The sequence below is a fragment of the Scardinius erythrophthalmus genome, assembly GCF_964197995.2.
Source record: "Scardinius erythrophthalmus genome assembly, contig: HAP1_SCAFFOLD_219, whole genome shotgun sequence".
NCBI lineage: Eukaryota > Metazoa > Chordata > Actinopteri > Cypriniformes > Leuciscidae > Scardinius > Scardinius erythrophthalmus.
This window is the reverse complement of record NW_028296392.1, coordinates 66047-84523: the sequence shown is the minus strand read 5'-3', so window position 1 is coordinate 84523 and position 18477 is coordinate 66047. Positions and strand designations below refer to the sequence as shown.

The window sequence follows — 18477 nt, the reverse complement described above, 5'->3', positions numbered from 1 at the left end:
ATCTTAGAGAGCAGAGTGGCTGATATGAAGCTGATATACATGACATCACACTATTTCATTTAAAAACACATGCATAACAACTGCATAACAATGTAATATAAATTAAATGTTTATTTTACACAATATTTACTAAATTATAAATAAATCATTTGAAAATGAATATGAAAAAACTTTAGATTGCAACTTATTGATACTGTAATCCTATTATAGTAGGCTATTTGTCATAAAAAATATGAATAATAATAAAAAAGGAAGTAAACACAGTGGGAGTTCAGACCAGGGTTCAGACGTTCAGGCTCACTTTCAAAATAAAAGTCCCGTACGATGTCAAAGTTCTAAACAGGAAAACTTACTGATAATTTAAAAATGGCAAATGTCGTCCACTAGTGGTTCTACACTGATGATTAATTACCTCATAAACTGCCTCACAATTCTGCAGTACTCCAGTTACACCAGGCCAAATGCTCAGAATACACCAGTGAAATACAGCACCCTAAAAAACACTGGGTTAAAAACAACCCAAACTGGGTTTTCAACCCAAGGGCTGGGTAAATATAGGACAGAACACATGTTGGGTTGATTTTACCCAGAAAATTGGGTTATTTAACCCAGCATACTGGATAGATTATTTTTTTCTATATTTCTTTTTTTTTTTTTTTTTTTTTTTTTTTTTTTTTACTTTATACATGAACTCATGTTTACAGATTAACTTAAAGAAAAAAAATACTCAACTCAACCACTGGTTTGCATGATAATTCCTTTATTTTTTAAATCATATTTTACAGTATATCATATTTTACATAGTTTTGAAAACATATTGCATACATTTGCTCATTTAACAAATATTACAAGTAAAAATTTAACATTTATAAGTAATTCCAGTGTAATGGCCCAGTCTCTGTTGTCTCATTTCCACTGTAATGTCTCTGGTTCTCGTGAGCTTGTGTTCAGCGGAGGGACTTATAACTCCATAACCTGTCCATAAACAATCAGTGTACAGTTCTGAAAACATCTTTTAACTTTATAAGCATTTATATTCTGTATCTTTTTTATTTAGAACATCATAAAATGTTATGCAAGGCATCAGGCGTCTCCATCACCCAAAAAGATCGACGTGGCACTCGTTTAGGCGACTCACATCGCGCCCCTGTATGTTCCTTTGCATGAAATTAAATGATATACAGCACAATAACGAATGTATAGATACAAGAAATTTACTAAAGACACGCACCAATTTGACGGAGCTGCACTGCTCTCTCCTGAAGAGGGCGCAAAAAGCCTGCAATGAATAACTCAAACACTGGGTTGTTATGTCTGATCCAGGATCTGGGTAACACAAAAACTACCCAAACACACACACACACACAAAAAACGAAGCCACACACTCATCAATTCCACGCCAGGCTGAGGCAGAACTACAGTGATTCCCAGATCACCTTCGCACGGTTACAACTGTGTTCCCTGTATCCCAACCTCAGTAATAAACCACAGGAATACCACAAAACAACATGCACATCACTGCAACTGATAAAGTCCGTCCATTCTCTAAAGAAGGGTATGCCAGAGTCTTGAGCCGCATACATCATAATTAATCATGATAAAACACTAAGCAGGGAGGACTCAATCTTGGGTTTAGCCACATTAACTGTTATGATTCCGAAGGCAGGCGAACTCATTTTAATCATGAAAGGAAGGTTAAAAGAAAGGCTCTTTGATTAATACACAAGGCTCTTCTTCTTACTCTGAAATGAACTTCTGAGAAATGTCTTCAACTGTGACCTCGTCAGTCAATAAGGCTCATATAAGGATGGTTTGATGCGGCAATCTAGATGAGTGCCATCATAGATCTCCAGATCTCCATAATCTGACAGAATTATTCCATTCCCAATCCGGATCTAGGGATTTTCCCAGTAAGCCAGTATGTCATATCCAGACATAAAAAGAGCAGAGGAGTCTTGTATGCCATTCTCCTCAACTATACTATCAGTGGTTTAGCTCTTCTTGTGTGAGGTTCAGTTTGAGAAATGGGCCTAACTGCATGGAAAAGCGCTGTGCCAAGCAGTGCCGTGAACGAGGGCATCATGCCACGGACGGGCTACACGATCCTGGCGGTCATCATGGGTGTGTTCTCGGTGTGTGGCATCGTGCTGAACGTGACGGTGGTGGTGGTGACGCTGAGGCACAGGCAGCTCCGGCAGCCGCTGAACTTCGCGCTGGTGAACCTGGCCGTGGCGGATCTGGGCTGTGCCGTGTTCGGAGGGCTGCCCACCACACTGACCAATGCCATGGGCTACTTCAGCCTGGGCCGGCTGGGGTGTGTGCTGGAGGGCTTCGCCGTCGCCTTCTTCGGTGAGCATCCTTCTGAGCATACCTTATAGCGGTTTTTATTTTTTACTGTGAAATAGTCCAGTTTCATCATCATGATTTTAACGGTAAAAGACTATAGTTTCCATACTATATACGGTGAATAACTGTGATAGATCTAACTGTACATTTAATGTGATGTTACAGTTTTAGTTTTTGGAAGTGAAAATGAACGTCATTGTATAATTTACAGTGAAAAAGTGTAAATTGACATTCCCACAATTCCCTGCGTGACTCTTCATATTTTATGTATTTTAGTTGAAATAAATATGTTTCTTCATAGCTTTTCTCTAATCAGTTATGTACATTAGGGTTTTATGTTACATTTAATGTTGTTAAATTAATGTTTATTGCATTTTTAAAATTCCATTGTGTTTAATGTGTGTGTGAATGACACTGTGCAGCTTCTATCATAAATATCAGAGAATGTCTAATAAGGGGAGAACTTCCCCTCTCAGTAAACTTCCGGCTTCTGAACTGGTTGCAGTTCCACTCTGATTCCATATGAGGGCGCTCACAGGACGAGTGCAGAATGAATGGAGGTCTATGGCGCTATACCCCTCAAAATCCACTTTTCTCAGGATTTCATTTTTTGTCTAGTAATTTGAACGTTGTATTCGAAAGGAGATGCAGAGAAATTACACATTGCTGGGTGTTAGATTTTTAGAGTCACTTATTTGCTTTAAAAAGTCTTTTAAAGTGTCAATGACGCCATACACATCGTACGACCAGAGATACTGCTATACGGCAATCCTGCAGTCACTTTGGTGCTTTCAGCTCTGCACTTTCTTTTCTCTCGAGACATCGACAACAGCTGACACAGGCAAACACACAACACAGCTGACACAGGCAAACACACAACACAGCTGACACAGGCAAACACACAACACAGCCGACACAGGCAAACACACAACACAGCTGACACAGGCAAACACACAACACAGCTGACACAGGCAAACACACAACACAGCTGACACAGGCAAACACACAACACAGCTGACACAGGGAAACACACAACACAGCTGACACAGGCAAACACACAACACAGCTGACACAGGTAAACACACAACACAGCTGACACAGGCAAACACACGACACAGCTGACACAGGCAAACACACAACACAGCTGACACAGGCAAACACACAACACAGCCGACACAGGCAAACACACAACACAGCCGACACAGGCAAACACACAACACAGCTGACACAGGCAAACACACAACACAGCTGACACAGGCAAACACACAACACAGCTGACACAGGTAAACACACGACACAGCTGACACAGGCAAACACACGACACAGCTGACACAGGCAAACACACAACACAGCTGACACAGGCAAACACACAACACAGCTGACACAGGTAAACACAACACAGCTGACACAGGCAAACACACAACACAGCTGACACAGGCAAACACATAACACAGCTGACACAGGCAAACACACAACACAGCTGACACAGGTAAACACAACACAGCTGACACAGGCAAACACACAACACAGCTGACACAGGCAAACACACAACACAGCTGACACAGGCAAACACACAACACAGCTGACACAGGCAAACACACAACACAGCTGACACAGGCAAACACACAACACAGCTGACACAGGCAAACACACAACACAGCTGACACAGGCAAACACACAACACAGCTGACACAGGCAAACACACAACACAGCTGACACAGGCAAACACACAACACAGCTGACACAGGCAAACACACAACACAGCTGACATAGGTAAACCCACGACACAGCTGACACAGGTAAACCCACGACACAGCTGACACAGGCAAACACACGACAAAGCCGACACAGGCAAACACACGACACAGCCGACACAGGCAAACACACGACACAGCCGACACAGGTAAACACAAAACACAGCCGACACAGGCAAACACACAACACAGCCGACACAGGCAAACACACGACACAGCTGACACAGGCAAACACACAACACAGCTGACACAGGTAAACACACGACACAGCTGACACAGGCAAACACACAACACAGCCGACACAGGCAAACACACAACACAGCCGACACAGGCAAACACACGACACAGCTGACACAGGCAAACACACAACACAGCTGACACAGGGAAACACACAACACAGCTGACACAGGTAAACACACGACACAGCTGACACAGGCAAACACACGACACAGCCGACACAGGCAAACACACGACACAGCTGACACAGGCAAACACACAACACAACCGACACAGGTAAACACACAACACAGCTGACACAGGCAAACACACGACACAGCTGACACAGCTGACACAGGTAAACACACGACACAGCTGACACAGGCAAACACACGACACAGCCGACACAGGCAAACACACGACACAGCTGACACAGGCAAACACACAACACAACCGACACAGGTAAACACACAACACAGCTGACACAGGCAAACACACGACACAGCTGACACAGGCAAACACACAACACAGCTGACACAGGCAAACACACGACACAGCTGACACAGGCAAACACACGACACAGCCGACACAGGTAAACACACAACACAACCGACACAGGTAAACACACAACACAGCCCGACACAGGCAAACACACAACACAGCCGACACAGGCAAACACACGACACAGCCGACACAGGCAAACACACGACACAGCCGACACAGGCAAACACACAACACAGCCGACACAGGCAAACACACAACACAGCCGACACAGGTAAACACACAACACAGCCGACACAGGTAAACACACAACACAGCCGACACAGGTAAACACACAACACAGCTGACACAGGCAAACACAACACAGCCGACACAGGCAAACACACGACACAGCTGACACAGGCAAACACACGACACAGCTGACACAGGCAAACACACGACACAGCCGACACAGGCAAACACACAACACAGCTGACACAGGCAAACACACAACACAGCTGACACAGGTAAACACACAACACAGCCGACACAGGTAAACACACAACACAGCCGACACAGGTAAACACACAACACAGCTGACACAGGCAAACACACAACACAGCTGACACAGGCAAACACACAACACAGCTGACACAGGCAAACACACAACACAGCCGACACAGGTAATCACACAACACAGCCGACACAGGCAAACACACAACACAGCTGACACAGGTAAACCCACAACACAGCTGACACAGGCAAACACACAACACAGCTGACACAGGCAAACACACAACACAGCTGACACAGGCAAACACACAACACAGCTGACACAGGCAAACCCACAACACAGCTGACACAGGCAAACACACAACACAGCTGACACAGGCAAACCCACAACACAGCTGATTTCATGAATTTTTTCACTGAGAAAATAGAAAACATCAGATCCACAATTGTAAACGTTCAATCTTCAATCGCGCCTTATAATTCAGCCTCGATTATCACCCCGCAAGAACAATTACAGTGCTTTTACAACTATAGAACAAAAAGAGTTAAATAAATTTATCATTTCCTCTAAAACAACAACATGTTTATTAGATCCCATACCAACTAAACTATTGAAAGAAGTGTTACCTATAGTGGAAGAGCCTCTCCTCAATATTATTAACTCGTCTTTATCTTTAGGTCATGTTCCAAGAACATTTAAATTGGCAGTTATAAAACCACTCATTAAGAAACCACAATTAGACCCAAATAACCTAGCAAATTATAGACCCATTTCAAATCTTCCTTTTATGTCCAAAATATTAGAAAAAGTTGTGTCTGCCCAACTGGGCTCTTTCTTGCAAGAAAATGACACCTATGAAAAGTTTCAGTCTGGGTTCAGGCCGCATCATAGCACTGAAACTGCGCTCGTTAAAATCACAAATGATTTACTCTTAGCTTCTGACCAAGGCTGTATATCAATACTAGTTTTACTTGATCTTAGTGCTGCGTTCGATACTATAGATCACACAATACTCTTAGATCGGCTACAAAACTATACCGGTGTTCAAGGACAAGCATTAAGCTGGTTCAGATCATCTGACCGCTACCATTTTGTCTATTTAAACGGAGAAAAATCGATCATAACTCCAGTAAACTATGGAGTGCCGCAAGGATCTGTGTTAGGCCCTCTATTATTCTCAATATATATGCTGCCACTTGGAAATATTATAAGGAAACATGGAATTAGTTTCCATTGTTATGCTGATGACACTCAACTATATATTTCATCACGGCCGGATGAAAACGCTAAATTATCCAAATTGACAGAGTGTGTTAAAGATATAAAAGATTGGATGACGCATAATTTTCTTTTATTAAATCCAGATAAGACAGAGGTAATACTTATCGGTTCAAAAAACCGCCCACAAAACCTCTCACAATACAACTTTAACATAGTAGGGTGTCCTGTTACTTTATCCTCTACAGTAAAAGACCTGGGTGTTATATTAGATTGTAACTTGTCTTTTGAAAATCATATTTCATATGTTACAAAAACAGCATTTTTTCACCTTAGAAATATTGCTAAATTACGTAACATGCTATCTGTTTCTGATGCAGAAAAGCTAGTTCATGCATTCATGACCTCGAGACTAGATTACTGTAATGCTTTATTAGCTGGTTGTCCTGCATCCTCAATAAACAAGCTACAGTTAGTCCAAAATGCCGCCGCTAGAGTTCTTACTAGATCAAGAAAGTTTGACCATATAACACCAATTTTATCATCACTACATTGGTTACCTATAAAGTTCCGTATTAATTACAAGGTATTGCTACTGACTTATAAAGCCCTAAACGGCTTAGCTCCAGTTTATTTAACGGATCTTCTATCGCCCTATAATCCATCGCGCTCTTTAAGATCACTAAATTCGAGGCTTCTGGTCATACCTAGGATATCCAGATCCACCAAAGGAGGGAGAGCATTTTCACATTTAGCACCAAAACTCTGGAATAGTCTTCCTGATACTGTTCGTTGCTCAGATTCGCTCTCCCAGTTTAAAACTAGATTAAAGACGCATCTCTTCAGCCAGGCATTCATATAATATTTTAATCTTACAGTTAAATCCGGTCTCTACTTCATAAACGCCAGAGGAGAACTGGCCCCCGACTGAGCCTGGGTTCTCCCAAGGTTTTTTTTTTCTCCATTAGGTCACCTAATGGAGTTTTTCGGTTCCTTGCCACTGTTGCCTTTGGCTTGCTCAGTTGGGGATGCTTAAATTGATTAATCGATTCACCAGTGCTATTGATCTGCATTACCAAACGTGGATGTTTTACACCAGAAACAAACACTGATGTACTATTTTATTTAATACTGTGAAGCTGCTTTGATACAATCTGTATTGTGAAAAGCGCTATATAAATAAAGTTGACTTGACTTGACTTGACAGCTGACACAGGCAAACACACAACACAGCTGACACAGGCAAACACACGACACAGCCGACACAGGTAAACACACGTGCTAGAAGAGTTTTTGTTTTGTTTGTTTCTGGTCCCGCTTCGGATGCCACGATGCCATCAAGCGGTATCTCTGGTCGTAATCAGTCCTTCACTGGCCAATCAGCGTTCATTAGCAGAATGCTAGCGTGTTATGGGCAAGAGAACAGAAATTGAGCTGAATAATGACACTATTGTCTTCTTTAGAGCTGATTTACAGTTGAACTGACTCAAAGTGAACTACAACACTATAGTCTTCTGTAGAGATGAGTTGAACTAATTTCATAATTGATGAACTTTACACAGTTATTGAACTGAAAGGAACTGAATTTAGCTGAATAATAACACTATTATTCTTTTAACTCTTTCCCCGCCATTTACAGAAATTTACGGCTTTCCGTGTTTTCACTGTTATACGGTAGGGGGCGCTATTACACATCCACTGAACGAGTACTGAATCTCCTGATCAAAACACAGGAGAAGAAGAAGCAGAAACAAGCGATATCATATGTAATCATATGCTACTGTAAAATAACGTGATCATCAACATTAAACAGCATATAAATCAAAACTGTCTAATGTTACTGAATGAAATGTTGAACCATGAAGAGCTAACGACTGAAGCTTTGAGAGTGTTGATGAACCCGATCGACTCAATCGACTACATTTTTTGCTCAAAATGAGCTTTTTTATGAAACTTACACACATTCAAGTGTTGATTAAAAAAGAATGCTAAAATAAAACAGGTTTTGTTTGTTTAAAAGCAGAGGGTGTGTTCTTTCTATTGCATGTTCAGATATTCATACAACAAAATATTCTGGGGGCTTTTGTGAAAATGATCAAAAACGCTGGCGATGGCTGGCAACTTTAAAAAAAAAGAAAAAGAAAAAAAGAAAGAAATGCTGGCGGGAAAAGAGTTAAAATTGTTCTTTATTGCAAATTTTACAACTTTTTAGAATTTGAATTTCTCTCATATTCGATGAAGTTTGCATCACTGATTTCCCTGTGAAGCTGCTTGTACTGATTGATTGATTGATTGCTTTATTATCCCCTTAGGGAAATTTTGTTGCTTGTGTTTTAGCATGTGTACATAAAAGACCTAGCCTGGGAAAACCCAGACTACTTCTGGCGAATTTTCATTCTCTCTCCAGGATAGTCTGGAGAAGAGCCCATTCAAACTCATTTCTGTGCCGCCGAAATAGCGGCACCAATCAGAAACGTTTGGGGAGGGATTTACATGATGACGACAGCGCAGCGACGCTGAAGGAGTTCTCACGCACACGCAGTGAAAAATACATCGCGGAGCAGAGAGGAGACTGACAACACGCTGGCAGACAGGACAGAGCAGGCTACTTTTCGGTTACGTTTGATATTAAACATATTAAACAAAGTCTCAGCTTTCAAATTTGGTAATTTTTTAAAAGAAATTTAAACAATAAATACCGTTTTGTTGCTCTTTAATGTGCCGTGACAGATCGCTGTAGAGCATCAGTTAAAGCTGTTCTTGTGAACCGATCATCTCTTCCTTCTAGATAATTTATAGCCTCAAATAAACATGAACAAACATAAGAAGGAATGTTGTTTTAACCACGGAAAGGCGTCAGTACACTCAAGTTCAAGTTCTCCTATGTTAATCTACTCTCCTGACTGCTTTGTCGGACAAAATGGCGGATGGCGAAGTATGATTGGTCAGATCACCTGTCAATCAAGCTGAGCTACGTCGGTTGGTGACGCCCCTTTGGAAATGATTCGTCTACATAGCTTCTCCAGACCCTACACTCAGTTTCAACTGAGAAGGGTCTGGTTTAAACCAGGCTATAAAAGACCAACAATATACATAAATACAGAAAAACTCTCTCCCACAGGTATTGCGGGCCTGTGCTCGGTGGCCATCATCTCGCTGGAGCGCTGTCTGGTGGTGTGCCGGCCCGTGGGCTCGCTCAGCTTCAGCACCAGGCATGCGGTGGCCGGGGTGGTGGCGGCCTGGCTCTGGTCGTTCCTCTGGAACACACCACCTCTGTTCGGGTGGGGGGCGTACGAGCTGGAGGGCGTGAGGACCAGCTGTGCTCCGGACTGGTACAGCAGAAACTGGGCCAACGTCTCCTACATCATCTGCTACTTCCTTCTCTGCTTCGCTCTGCCTTTCTCTGTCCTTATCGTGTCCTACACTTGCCTCCTGTGGACCCTGAGACAGGTAGATCCACTCGCTCAGGAAAATATGAAGACTAAGAGGAGGTTTGCTAATAGAGAAGCAACATAGTGTCGGCCCACATCTGGTGCGTGTTGAGGCCACGTGTACTGGATCTGGGCCGACACTATCGGTGCATTCAAGTCATCTCATAAAGGTCGTACGGGTTGAACGCACATGAACCGATCTGTACGGGTTGGGGCGTGTCAGTGAGAAACATGACAGAATACCACAGTACTTAAAGGTTTAGCAGTGATATTGTCAGGCTTTTCTATTTACAGCACAGTAAGCTAATTGCCTGCACAGATTATGATGGTATTATAATATAACAATGTAATATGTAACGATAACGTGTGCAGTGGCTTCATAAATTAATTAAAAACATAAAAAAGCATTTTTTGGGACGTACAACCCAGAAGCGCTGCGCTGTTACACTACGTGAATTCATTCAGGCCCACACAGATGAAAATAAAGAGTTGAATAAGGTCGTTGTTTTTCTTGTTTTTTTGCGCGTGAAAAGTATTCTCGTCACTTGATAAACTTGTGGTTGAGCCACTGTAGTCACTTGGACTATTTTAACGATGTGTTTGATAACTTTTCTGGGCCAGCAAGTTTCGATCCCAGAGAAGCCTATGGAGGAGTGAGACAGCTCTCAGATTTAATAAAAAATATCTTCATTTGTGTTCCGAAGATGAACGAAAGTCTTACAGGGTTGGAACAACATGAGGGAGAGTAATTACTGACAGAACTTTCATTATTGGGTGAACTAACCCTTTAAGAACCTTGCTGTATTTTTGTGTAATTTCTCAATGTTACTCAGAAAACGGGTTATAAGTTTATTTCATTTGAAGTACTTGTACTAAATGTTACGCTCTTAGATGATAGAAAAACATCCCTATTATCTTTAGCCTTGGCTACCGTATATAGACCACCAGGGCCTTACGCTGATTTCCTAAAAGAATTTGCAAATTTTCTCTCAGATCTATTGGTCAATGTCGATAAAATATTAATTGTTGGAGATTTTAACATACACGTAGATAATCAAAATGATACGTTAGGGGCTGCGTTTATAGACTTATTAAACTCCTTTGGGGTTAAGCAAAACGTTACCGGACCAACTCATCGTTTTAATCATACACTCGATTTAATTATATCACATGGAACCGATCCAACCGATATAGATATCATTCCGCAAAGTGATGATGTAACTGACCATTACATGGTAACTTGCATATTACGTACCCCGGTAATATATCATGCTGCGCCGCGTTATTGATTAGGCAGAACAATCCTTCCATCCACCATAGATAATTTTTCAAATTGCTTATCGGATCTGTCTCAGCTGCTCAGTGAACCCAAACAAACAGATGAACTTGAGGAATTAACCAGCACTATGAGCACCATTCTCTCTGGAAAATGGGATATTGTTGCACCTATGAGACTAAAAAAGGTCAGAGAGAAAATTAAAGCACCATGGTACAACAATACTACTCGTGTTCTAAAGAGAGAAACCCGTAATTTAGAGCGTAAATGGAAACAAACTAATTTAGAGGTTTTTAGAATCGCTTGGAAAGACAGTACGTCACGCTATAAAAAGGCCCTAAAAGCGGCCAGGGCTGAGCATCTCCGCAAACTAATAGAAAATAACCAAAACAATCCTAGGTTCTTATTTAACACCGTGGCGAGACTAACAAATAAACAGACGTCACCTGAACAAAATATCCCGTTACAGTTTAGTAGTAATGATTTCATGAATTTTTTCACTGAGAAAATAGAAAACATCAGATCCACAATTGTAAACGTTCAATCTTCAATCGCGCCTTATAACCCAGCCTCGATTATCACCCCGCAAGAACAATTACAGTGCTTTACAACTATAGAACAAAAAGAGTTAAATAAATTTATCATTTCCTCTAAAACAACAACATGTTTATTAGATCCCATACCAACTAAACTATTGAAAGAAGTGTTACCTATAGTGGAAGAGCCTCTCCTCAATATTATTAACTCGTCTTTATCTTTAGGTCATATTCCAAGAACATTTAAATTGGCAGTTATAAAACCACTAATTAAGAAACCACAATTAGATCCGAATAATCTAGCAAATTATAGACCCATTTCAAATCTTCCTTTTATGTCCAAAATATTAGAAAAAGTTGTGTCCACCCAACTGGGCTCTTTCTTGCAAGAAAATGACACCTATGAAAAGTTTCAGTCTGGGTTCAGGCCGCATCATAGCACTGAAACTGCGCTCGTTAAAATCACAAATGATTTACTCTTAGCTTCTGACCAAGGCTGTATCTCAATACTAGTTTTACTTGATCTTAGTGCTGCGTTCGATACTATAGATCACACAATACTCTTAGATCGGCTACAAAATTATACTGGTGTTCAAGGACAAGCATTAAGCTGGTTTAGATCGTATTTATCTGACCGCTACCATTTTGTCTATTTAAACGGAGAAAAATCGATCATAACTCCAGTAAACTATGGAGTGCCGCAAGGATCTGTGTTAGGCCCTCTATTATTCTCAATATATATGCTGCCACTTGGAAATATTATAAGGAAACATGGAATTAGTTTCCATTGTTATGCTGATGACACTCAACTATATATTTCATCACGGCCGGATGAAAACGCTAAATTATCCAAATTGACAGAGTGTGTTAAAGATATAAAAGATTGGATGACGCACAATTTTCTTTTATTAAATCCAGATAAGACAGAGGTACTACTTATCGGTTCAAAAAAACGCCCACAAAACCTCCTTCAATACAACTTTAACATAGTAGGATGTCCTGTTACTTTATCCTCTACAGTAAAAGACCTGGGTGTTATATTAGATTGTAACTTGTCTTTTGAAAATCATATTTCATATGTTACAAAAACAGCCTTTTTCCACCTTAGAAACATTGCTAAGCTACGTAATATGCTATCTGTTTCTGATGCAGAAAAGTTAGTTCATGCATTCATGACCTCGAGACTAGATTACTGTAATGCTTTATTAGCCGGTTGTCCTGCATCCTCAATAAACAAGCTACAGTTAGTCCAAAATGCCGCCGCTAGAGTTCTTACTAGATCAAGAAAGTTTGACCATATAACACCGATTTTATCATCACTACATTGGTTACCTATAAAGTTCCGTATTAATTACAAGGTATTGCTACTGACTTATAAAGCCCTAAACGGCTTAGCTCCAGTTTATTTAACGGATCTTCTATCGCCCTATAATCCATCGCGTTCTTTAAGATCACTAAATTCGAGGCTTTTGGTCATACCTAGGATATCTAGGTCCACCAAAGGAGGGAGAGCATTTTCACATTTAGCACCAAAACTCTAGAATAGCCTTCCTGATACTGTTCGTTGCTCAGATTCGCTCTCCCAGTTTAAAACTAGATTAAAGACGCATCTCTTCAGCCAGGCATTCATATAATATTTTAATCTTACAGTTAAATCCGGTCTCTACTTCATAAACGCCAGAGGAGAACTGGCCCCCGACTGAGCCTGGGTTCTCCCAAGGTTTTTTTTTCTCCATTAGGTCACCTAATGGAGTTTTTCGGTTCCTTGCCACTGTTGCCTTTGGCTTGCTCAGTTGGGGATACTTAAATTGATTAATCGATTCAACAGTGCTATTGATCTGCATTACCAAACGTGGATGTTTTACACCAGAAACATACACTGATGTACTATTTTATTTAATACTGTGAAGCTGCTTTGATACAATCTGTATTGTGAAAAGCGCTATATAAATAAAGTTGACTTGACTTGACTTGACTTAATTAATTAAGAGAAAGAACACTGCCATCTTACTCTGACGAAAGTGACTTGAACACACATGCCATCGTAAACACGACTTCCCACATCGCAAGTACGAACTTCCCAGGAGGACTTGAACGCACCACATGTTCCTGTCGAGGGAGGAAGTCGTTTTGCACAGTTGTCCGTATCAAAATTGTAGTGTGTTTTATAGATGTTTACAGCACTTCATCTTCATCCTTCCCTCGCACTTTGTAACATCTTTCCCTCGCGGGTCAAAATGACGCAAAACCCTAAGATTATACCGTTAAATTACTAGATTTGATCAATAAATAATAAATAAATAGCAATTTAATCACGTTCCTCACATTTTTTCAACTTAAATTCAAAATAACGCACAATTTCATGAATGACCCTTTTAATGCAGCTGTAAATGTCTTACATTGGGAGTCTTTGCCGACCTCTTGTGGAAAGATTATAATATAACATGATATTTCATGACTCTAGATGGCCTTATAGCTCGTATGTAGCCCCGCTCCTTTTAAGCGCAGTGCTCGTTGTCTTTTGACTTCCGGTCTGTATTTTCACAGTGATCTTGCGTATTTATGAATGAACAGAGACATCTGCTTTAAACATTACAACCCTTATGATAACTTTCGTTAACTTTACATTAAGTAAATCCACTTCAAAAGCTAATTACTCCTGGACAGCGATGCCATAGAGATATACAGAGCGACCGCAAAAACGGAAGTTCAAAGACAATATTCTGAAGATTCTGCGCATGTTTCTCTGGCGCATACGGTCTATATCTCTATATGGAGCAAATGAGCTGTTCCTCTGGGTCCTAAAGCCAGTTATCTTCAGTGTGCATTCAGATACACATGTAGACATTATACAATAATTTTTTGGTAAGTTTTAGCATTTTTAGTTTGAATTTTGAGCATTTTCAGGTTTTTCTATGTGAACTGAAGCATTCCTCACATTCCACTCATTCCTAAGGGGGTCAGATTGACCCGTGATGGAAGGATTCATTACTTTTTTTTATTTCAGTCACAAAACTCCTCGAATCCATTACATTTTTTTGGTGTATTGGTGGTTCAAGTGCGACAAAAGTCCTCTGATGAACACTCAATTTTTTATTATTTTTTCCAAATGACCCGAGGGAAAGATGAGAAACATGTAAAGGCTGTCATGTGTTCTACAAACTGTGGTGGACGTTTCTTGTTTGTTCTATTCCCTGTATTGTGTCTCTGTCTTGTTTGTCATCCTTGTCACGGTTTTGCCTGAGTTCTAGTAATGTATTAGCTGTCACGGTTTCAAACTGGTTCTCACCTGTACCTCTGTCGATGAGAGCCCGACGCCGCTGAGGATGTGCTGTACCTGTGCAGGTGAGCCGGCTGGAGATGTCGGAGGGCGGCAGCACCTCGCGGGCCGAGACACAGGTGGCCTGTATGGTGGTCGTCATGGTGATGGCCTTCCTGCTCACCTGGCTGCCCTACGCCGCTCTCGCCCTGTCTGTGATCGCTGACCCCGACCTGTACATCGACCCCGTGATCGCCACAGTTCCCGTGTACCTGGCCAAGAGCAGCACGGTGTTCAACCCCATCATCTACATATTCATGAACAGACAGGTGAGTCGTGAACTTCATCATCAGATCGTCAGATCGTCAGAGATAGAGCTGAACTGAGCATGGGAATACGCTTAGAGAGACAGACAGTATAAGATCAGCATCTTCTGCCTGAAACTAAACATTTTGCAGGGTTTCATGAACATCAACATCAAATATTTTGTGTGAAACATGAAAATAATGTATATATCCATGTTACATGTCAAGTCAAGTCAGCTTTGTATATTACAGATTATTTCAAAGCAGCTTTACAGAGATAACAGGAAAATTATGCATTTCGGCTGAAGTCAGTTCAGTGTTGAATACTATCATAGCTTATTATGCATAATTACATGCAACTAACCCTGAACCAAACCATATTCCTAACACTAACCACATGTTGTTCATTTATATTATTATATGAGATTGATACGGTGAAACCCACGTCATCGTTACTGTTCGTATCACTGAGATCAAGAGCTGGGATTCAGATATGATAATGAGCGTTTGCTTTCTGACCAATCAGAGCAGAGCAGCTCTCAGAGAGGCGGGGTTTAGAGAGACTGAAGCGTTTCAGACACTGAGAGGAAAGAGCTGACGCTGCAGTGCAGATTATGAGGACATTACAGTGTTTTTGATCATGGATGAATGTGGATCTATTGTAGGAGACGCCAAAACAACATTAGCAGCCTTTAAAACAGCATAATAGGGGCACTTTAATGAAGTTTTCAGCTGATATGTTTGATCTGAAACTGTCTCTCAGTTCCGGGACCGTGCCGTGCCGTTCCTCCTGTGCGGCAGAAACCCGTGGGCCGGAGAACCGGGAGACTCGGAGAGAGAGACCACAGTCTCATCCGTCAGCAGGAGCAGCAAGGTCTCGCCCGGATCCTCCCAGACGGTCTCGCCCGGATCCTCCCAGACGCAGGACTGAGGACTGAGCAGGACAGCTTTCTCTTCATGGTGTCACTGCAGTTGTCATGTACTGGCATGATTGCTTTGCTCTGTTATGGCTGTTTTTTTTAATTGGTTGTATAATGCATTTGAATAGTTAAAGGGGTGGTTGATTATGATTTGACTTTTCTAACTTTAGTTAGTGTGTAATGTTGCTGTTTGATCATAAACAACATCTGCAAAGTTACAGCGCTCAAAGTTCAGAGCAAAGGGAGATATTTACTTTTAAAGAAATGGCTTTTTAAGGACTACAACAAACGGCTGGTAGAGACTACACCACATTCCTCCCGGGTTAGTGACATCACCAACCCTAGAATTTACATAAACCCCGCCCCCGGAACACGATTTATAGATTATCAAGACAGAATATGCTAATCAATGACTAGAAGATAACTACACATCAGCTTCATAAATTCATCAACTAACCATTCAGAAATGTCCTGTTGCTTCTACATGTTGTCACTTCTTCTCGAGTCTCTCCATCATCGTCTGACTCCGGTTTGAACATGAAAGGCTAAAAGTTTTTGAAATGTTCAGTGTGTGTGTGTGTGTGTGTGTGTGTGTGTGTGTGTGAGGTAAAAGGACACGAGCTGTTGAAGCTCCGCCCCCTGTGCCGGGAGCAGCAGCTCATTTGCATTTAAAGGGACACACACACAAAACGGTGCGTTTTTGCTCACCTTCAAAAAGTGACCATTTTAACATGCTATATAAAGATATCTGTGGGGTATTTTGAGCTGAAACTTCACACACACACTCTGGGGACATCAGAGACTTATCTTACATCCTGTGAAAAGGGCATTATACCACCCCTTTAAATGAATGAGCTAATCCACATAAAACTCCATGTAATCTTATTATAGATAACATTCTCGGGCGATTCTTCCACCATATGTCATTGTTAGTGAGAGTCTGTGCATTTAGCTGATTAAATGGAGACTTGCTCATTAGCAGCATCTTTCCATGATGGACTGATTAATGTTAGGAATCAGCTACGATGAAGGAACACAAAGGAGACGTGAAACGCCACCAACATTAGTAATGTACATTTGGGCCATACATGTAAATTTATTAGAGGGAAAATAAACTCAAGTAAAAATAGCATATCTTATAAAAAACATTTTAAATGGGGTGTAAAGCCCTTTTGGAATGTCCATCTTCAAAAGTTATGGAATGAGCGAACAATAGCAGAGAGAGGGTTTCTTAAGTGTAAAGCGCCTCAAAATAAGCAAGATTTGAGGGAAAATTATAAGCAGAAGCAGTCACTTTCTGATAAATATGTAAGATTTTATAAAAGAAGGTTTAATAGGGGTCAAGCATTGAAATTTGAGCATTTACAAACAAGTAATCCACAACAATTTTGGAAAGAGATTAATAAATTGGGTCCATATAAAATCAAGACAAGTTGTCATGGACAATAGTGCAGTGGAACTGAGAAAAGAGCGAGAAAAAATGGGAACTGGATTTTTCAAACTTATATTCAGGTCTGACTAATATTGAAGATTTTGACCCTGCATGCTTTCAGTGTTCTCTCAGTTCAAGTAAAAGAAAATCTTGAATCAATTATGGGTGATAAATATTTATCTGAATTTTGATATTACCTTGGAAGAAGTGAGCGATGCTCTCAATAAGGCCAAGTTGAGGAAGGCTATGGGAGTGGAGGAAATTCCAAATGAGGTGTTAAAGTCCTCACATCTTAGGCATATACTTCTTGGTTTATTTAAATTCTGTTTTGACAACGGTATTGTTCCTTCTACATGGTATAAATCAATCATTAAACCTATTCCTAAATCAGCGAAAGATGACCCCCGCATACCTCTTAACTACAGAGGAATCAGTCTCATAAGCACTGTTTATAAAATCTACTCTAGTATTTTAAATGCTAGATTAAGTATTTTTTTGGAAACAACAGAGTATCTAGTAGATGAACAAAATGGATTTCGAAAACACTGGGCATGTATTGATCATACAGTATTTATATCATCTCAACAATCGTCAGAACTAGATTAACTGAAAACAGTTTTGTGGACTTTAAAAAGGCTTTTGACTGGGTGAACAGGGATTTGTTAAGTGTGAAGCTTCTCCAGGCAGGGGTTGAAGGGAAGTTTTACTGGGCATTAAAGTCCCTGTATGCAGCCTGTGTGGGATGTGTTCAGGTGAATGATGAGCAGACTGAGTGGTTTCGTATTCCCTT

The 18477-nt window shown here is 40.9% G+C and overlaps 1 protein-coding gene across 1 annotated transcript; it reads left to right on the top strand.

The window, feature by feature from the left end:
- Positions 1-2081: 2081 nt before the first annotated feature.
- On the top strand, positions 2082-16266 carry parapinopsina (parapinopsin a; the record flags this gene model as incomplete). The annotated part of the gene is made up of 4 exons (XM_081394795.1): positions 2082-2349; positions 9650-9978; positions 15117-15359; positions 16099-16266. The coding sequence occupies 4 exons, from the start codon at positions 2082-2084 to the stop codon at positions 16264-16266; spliced, it is 1008 nt and encodes a 335-aa protein (XP_081250921.1).
- Positions 16267-18477: the final 2211 nt, after the last annotated feature.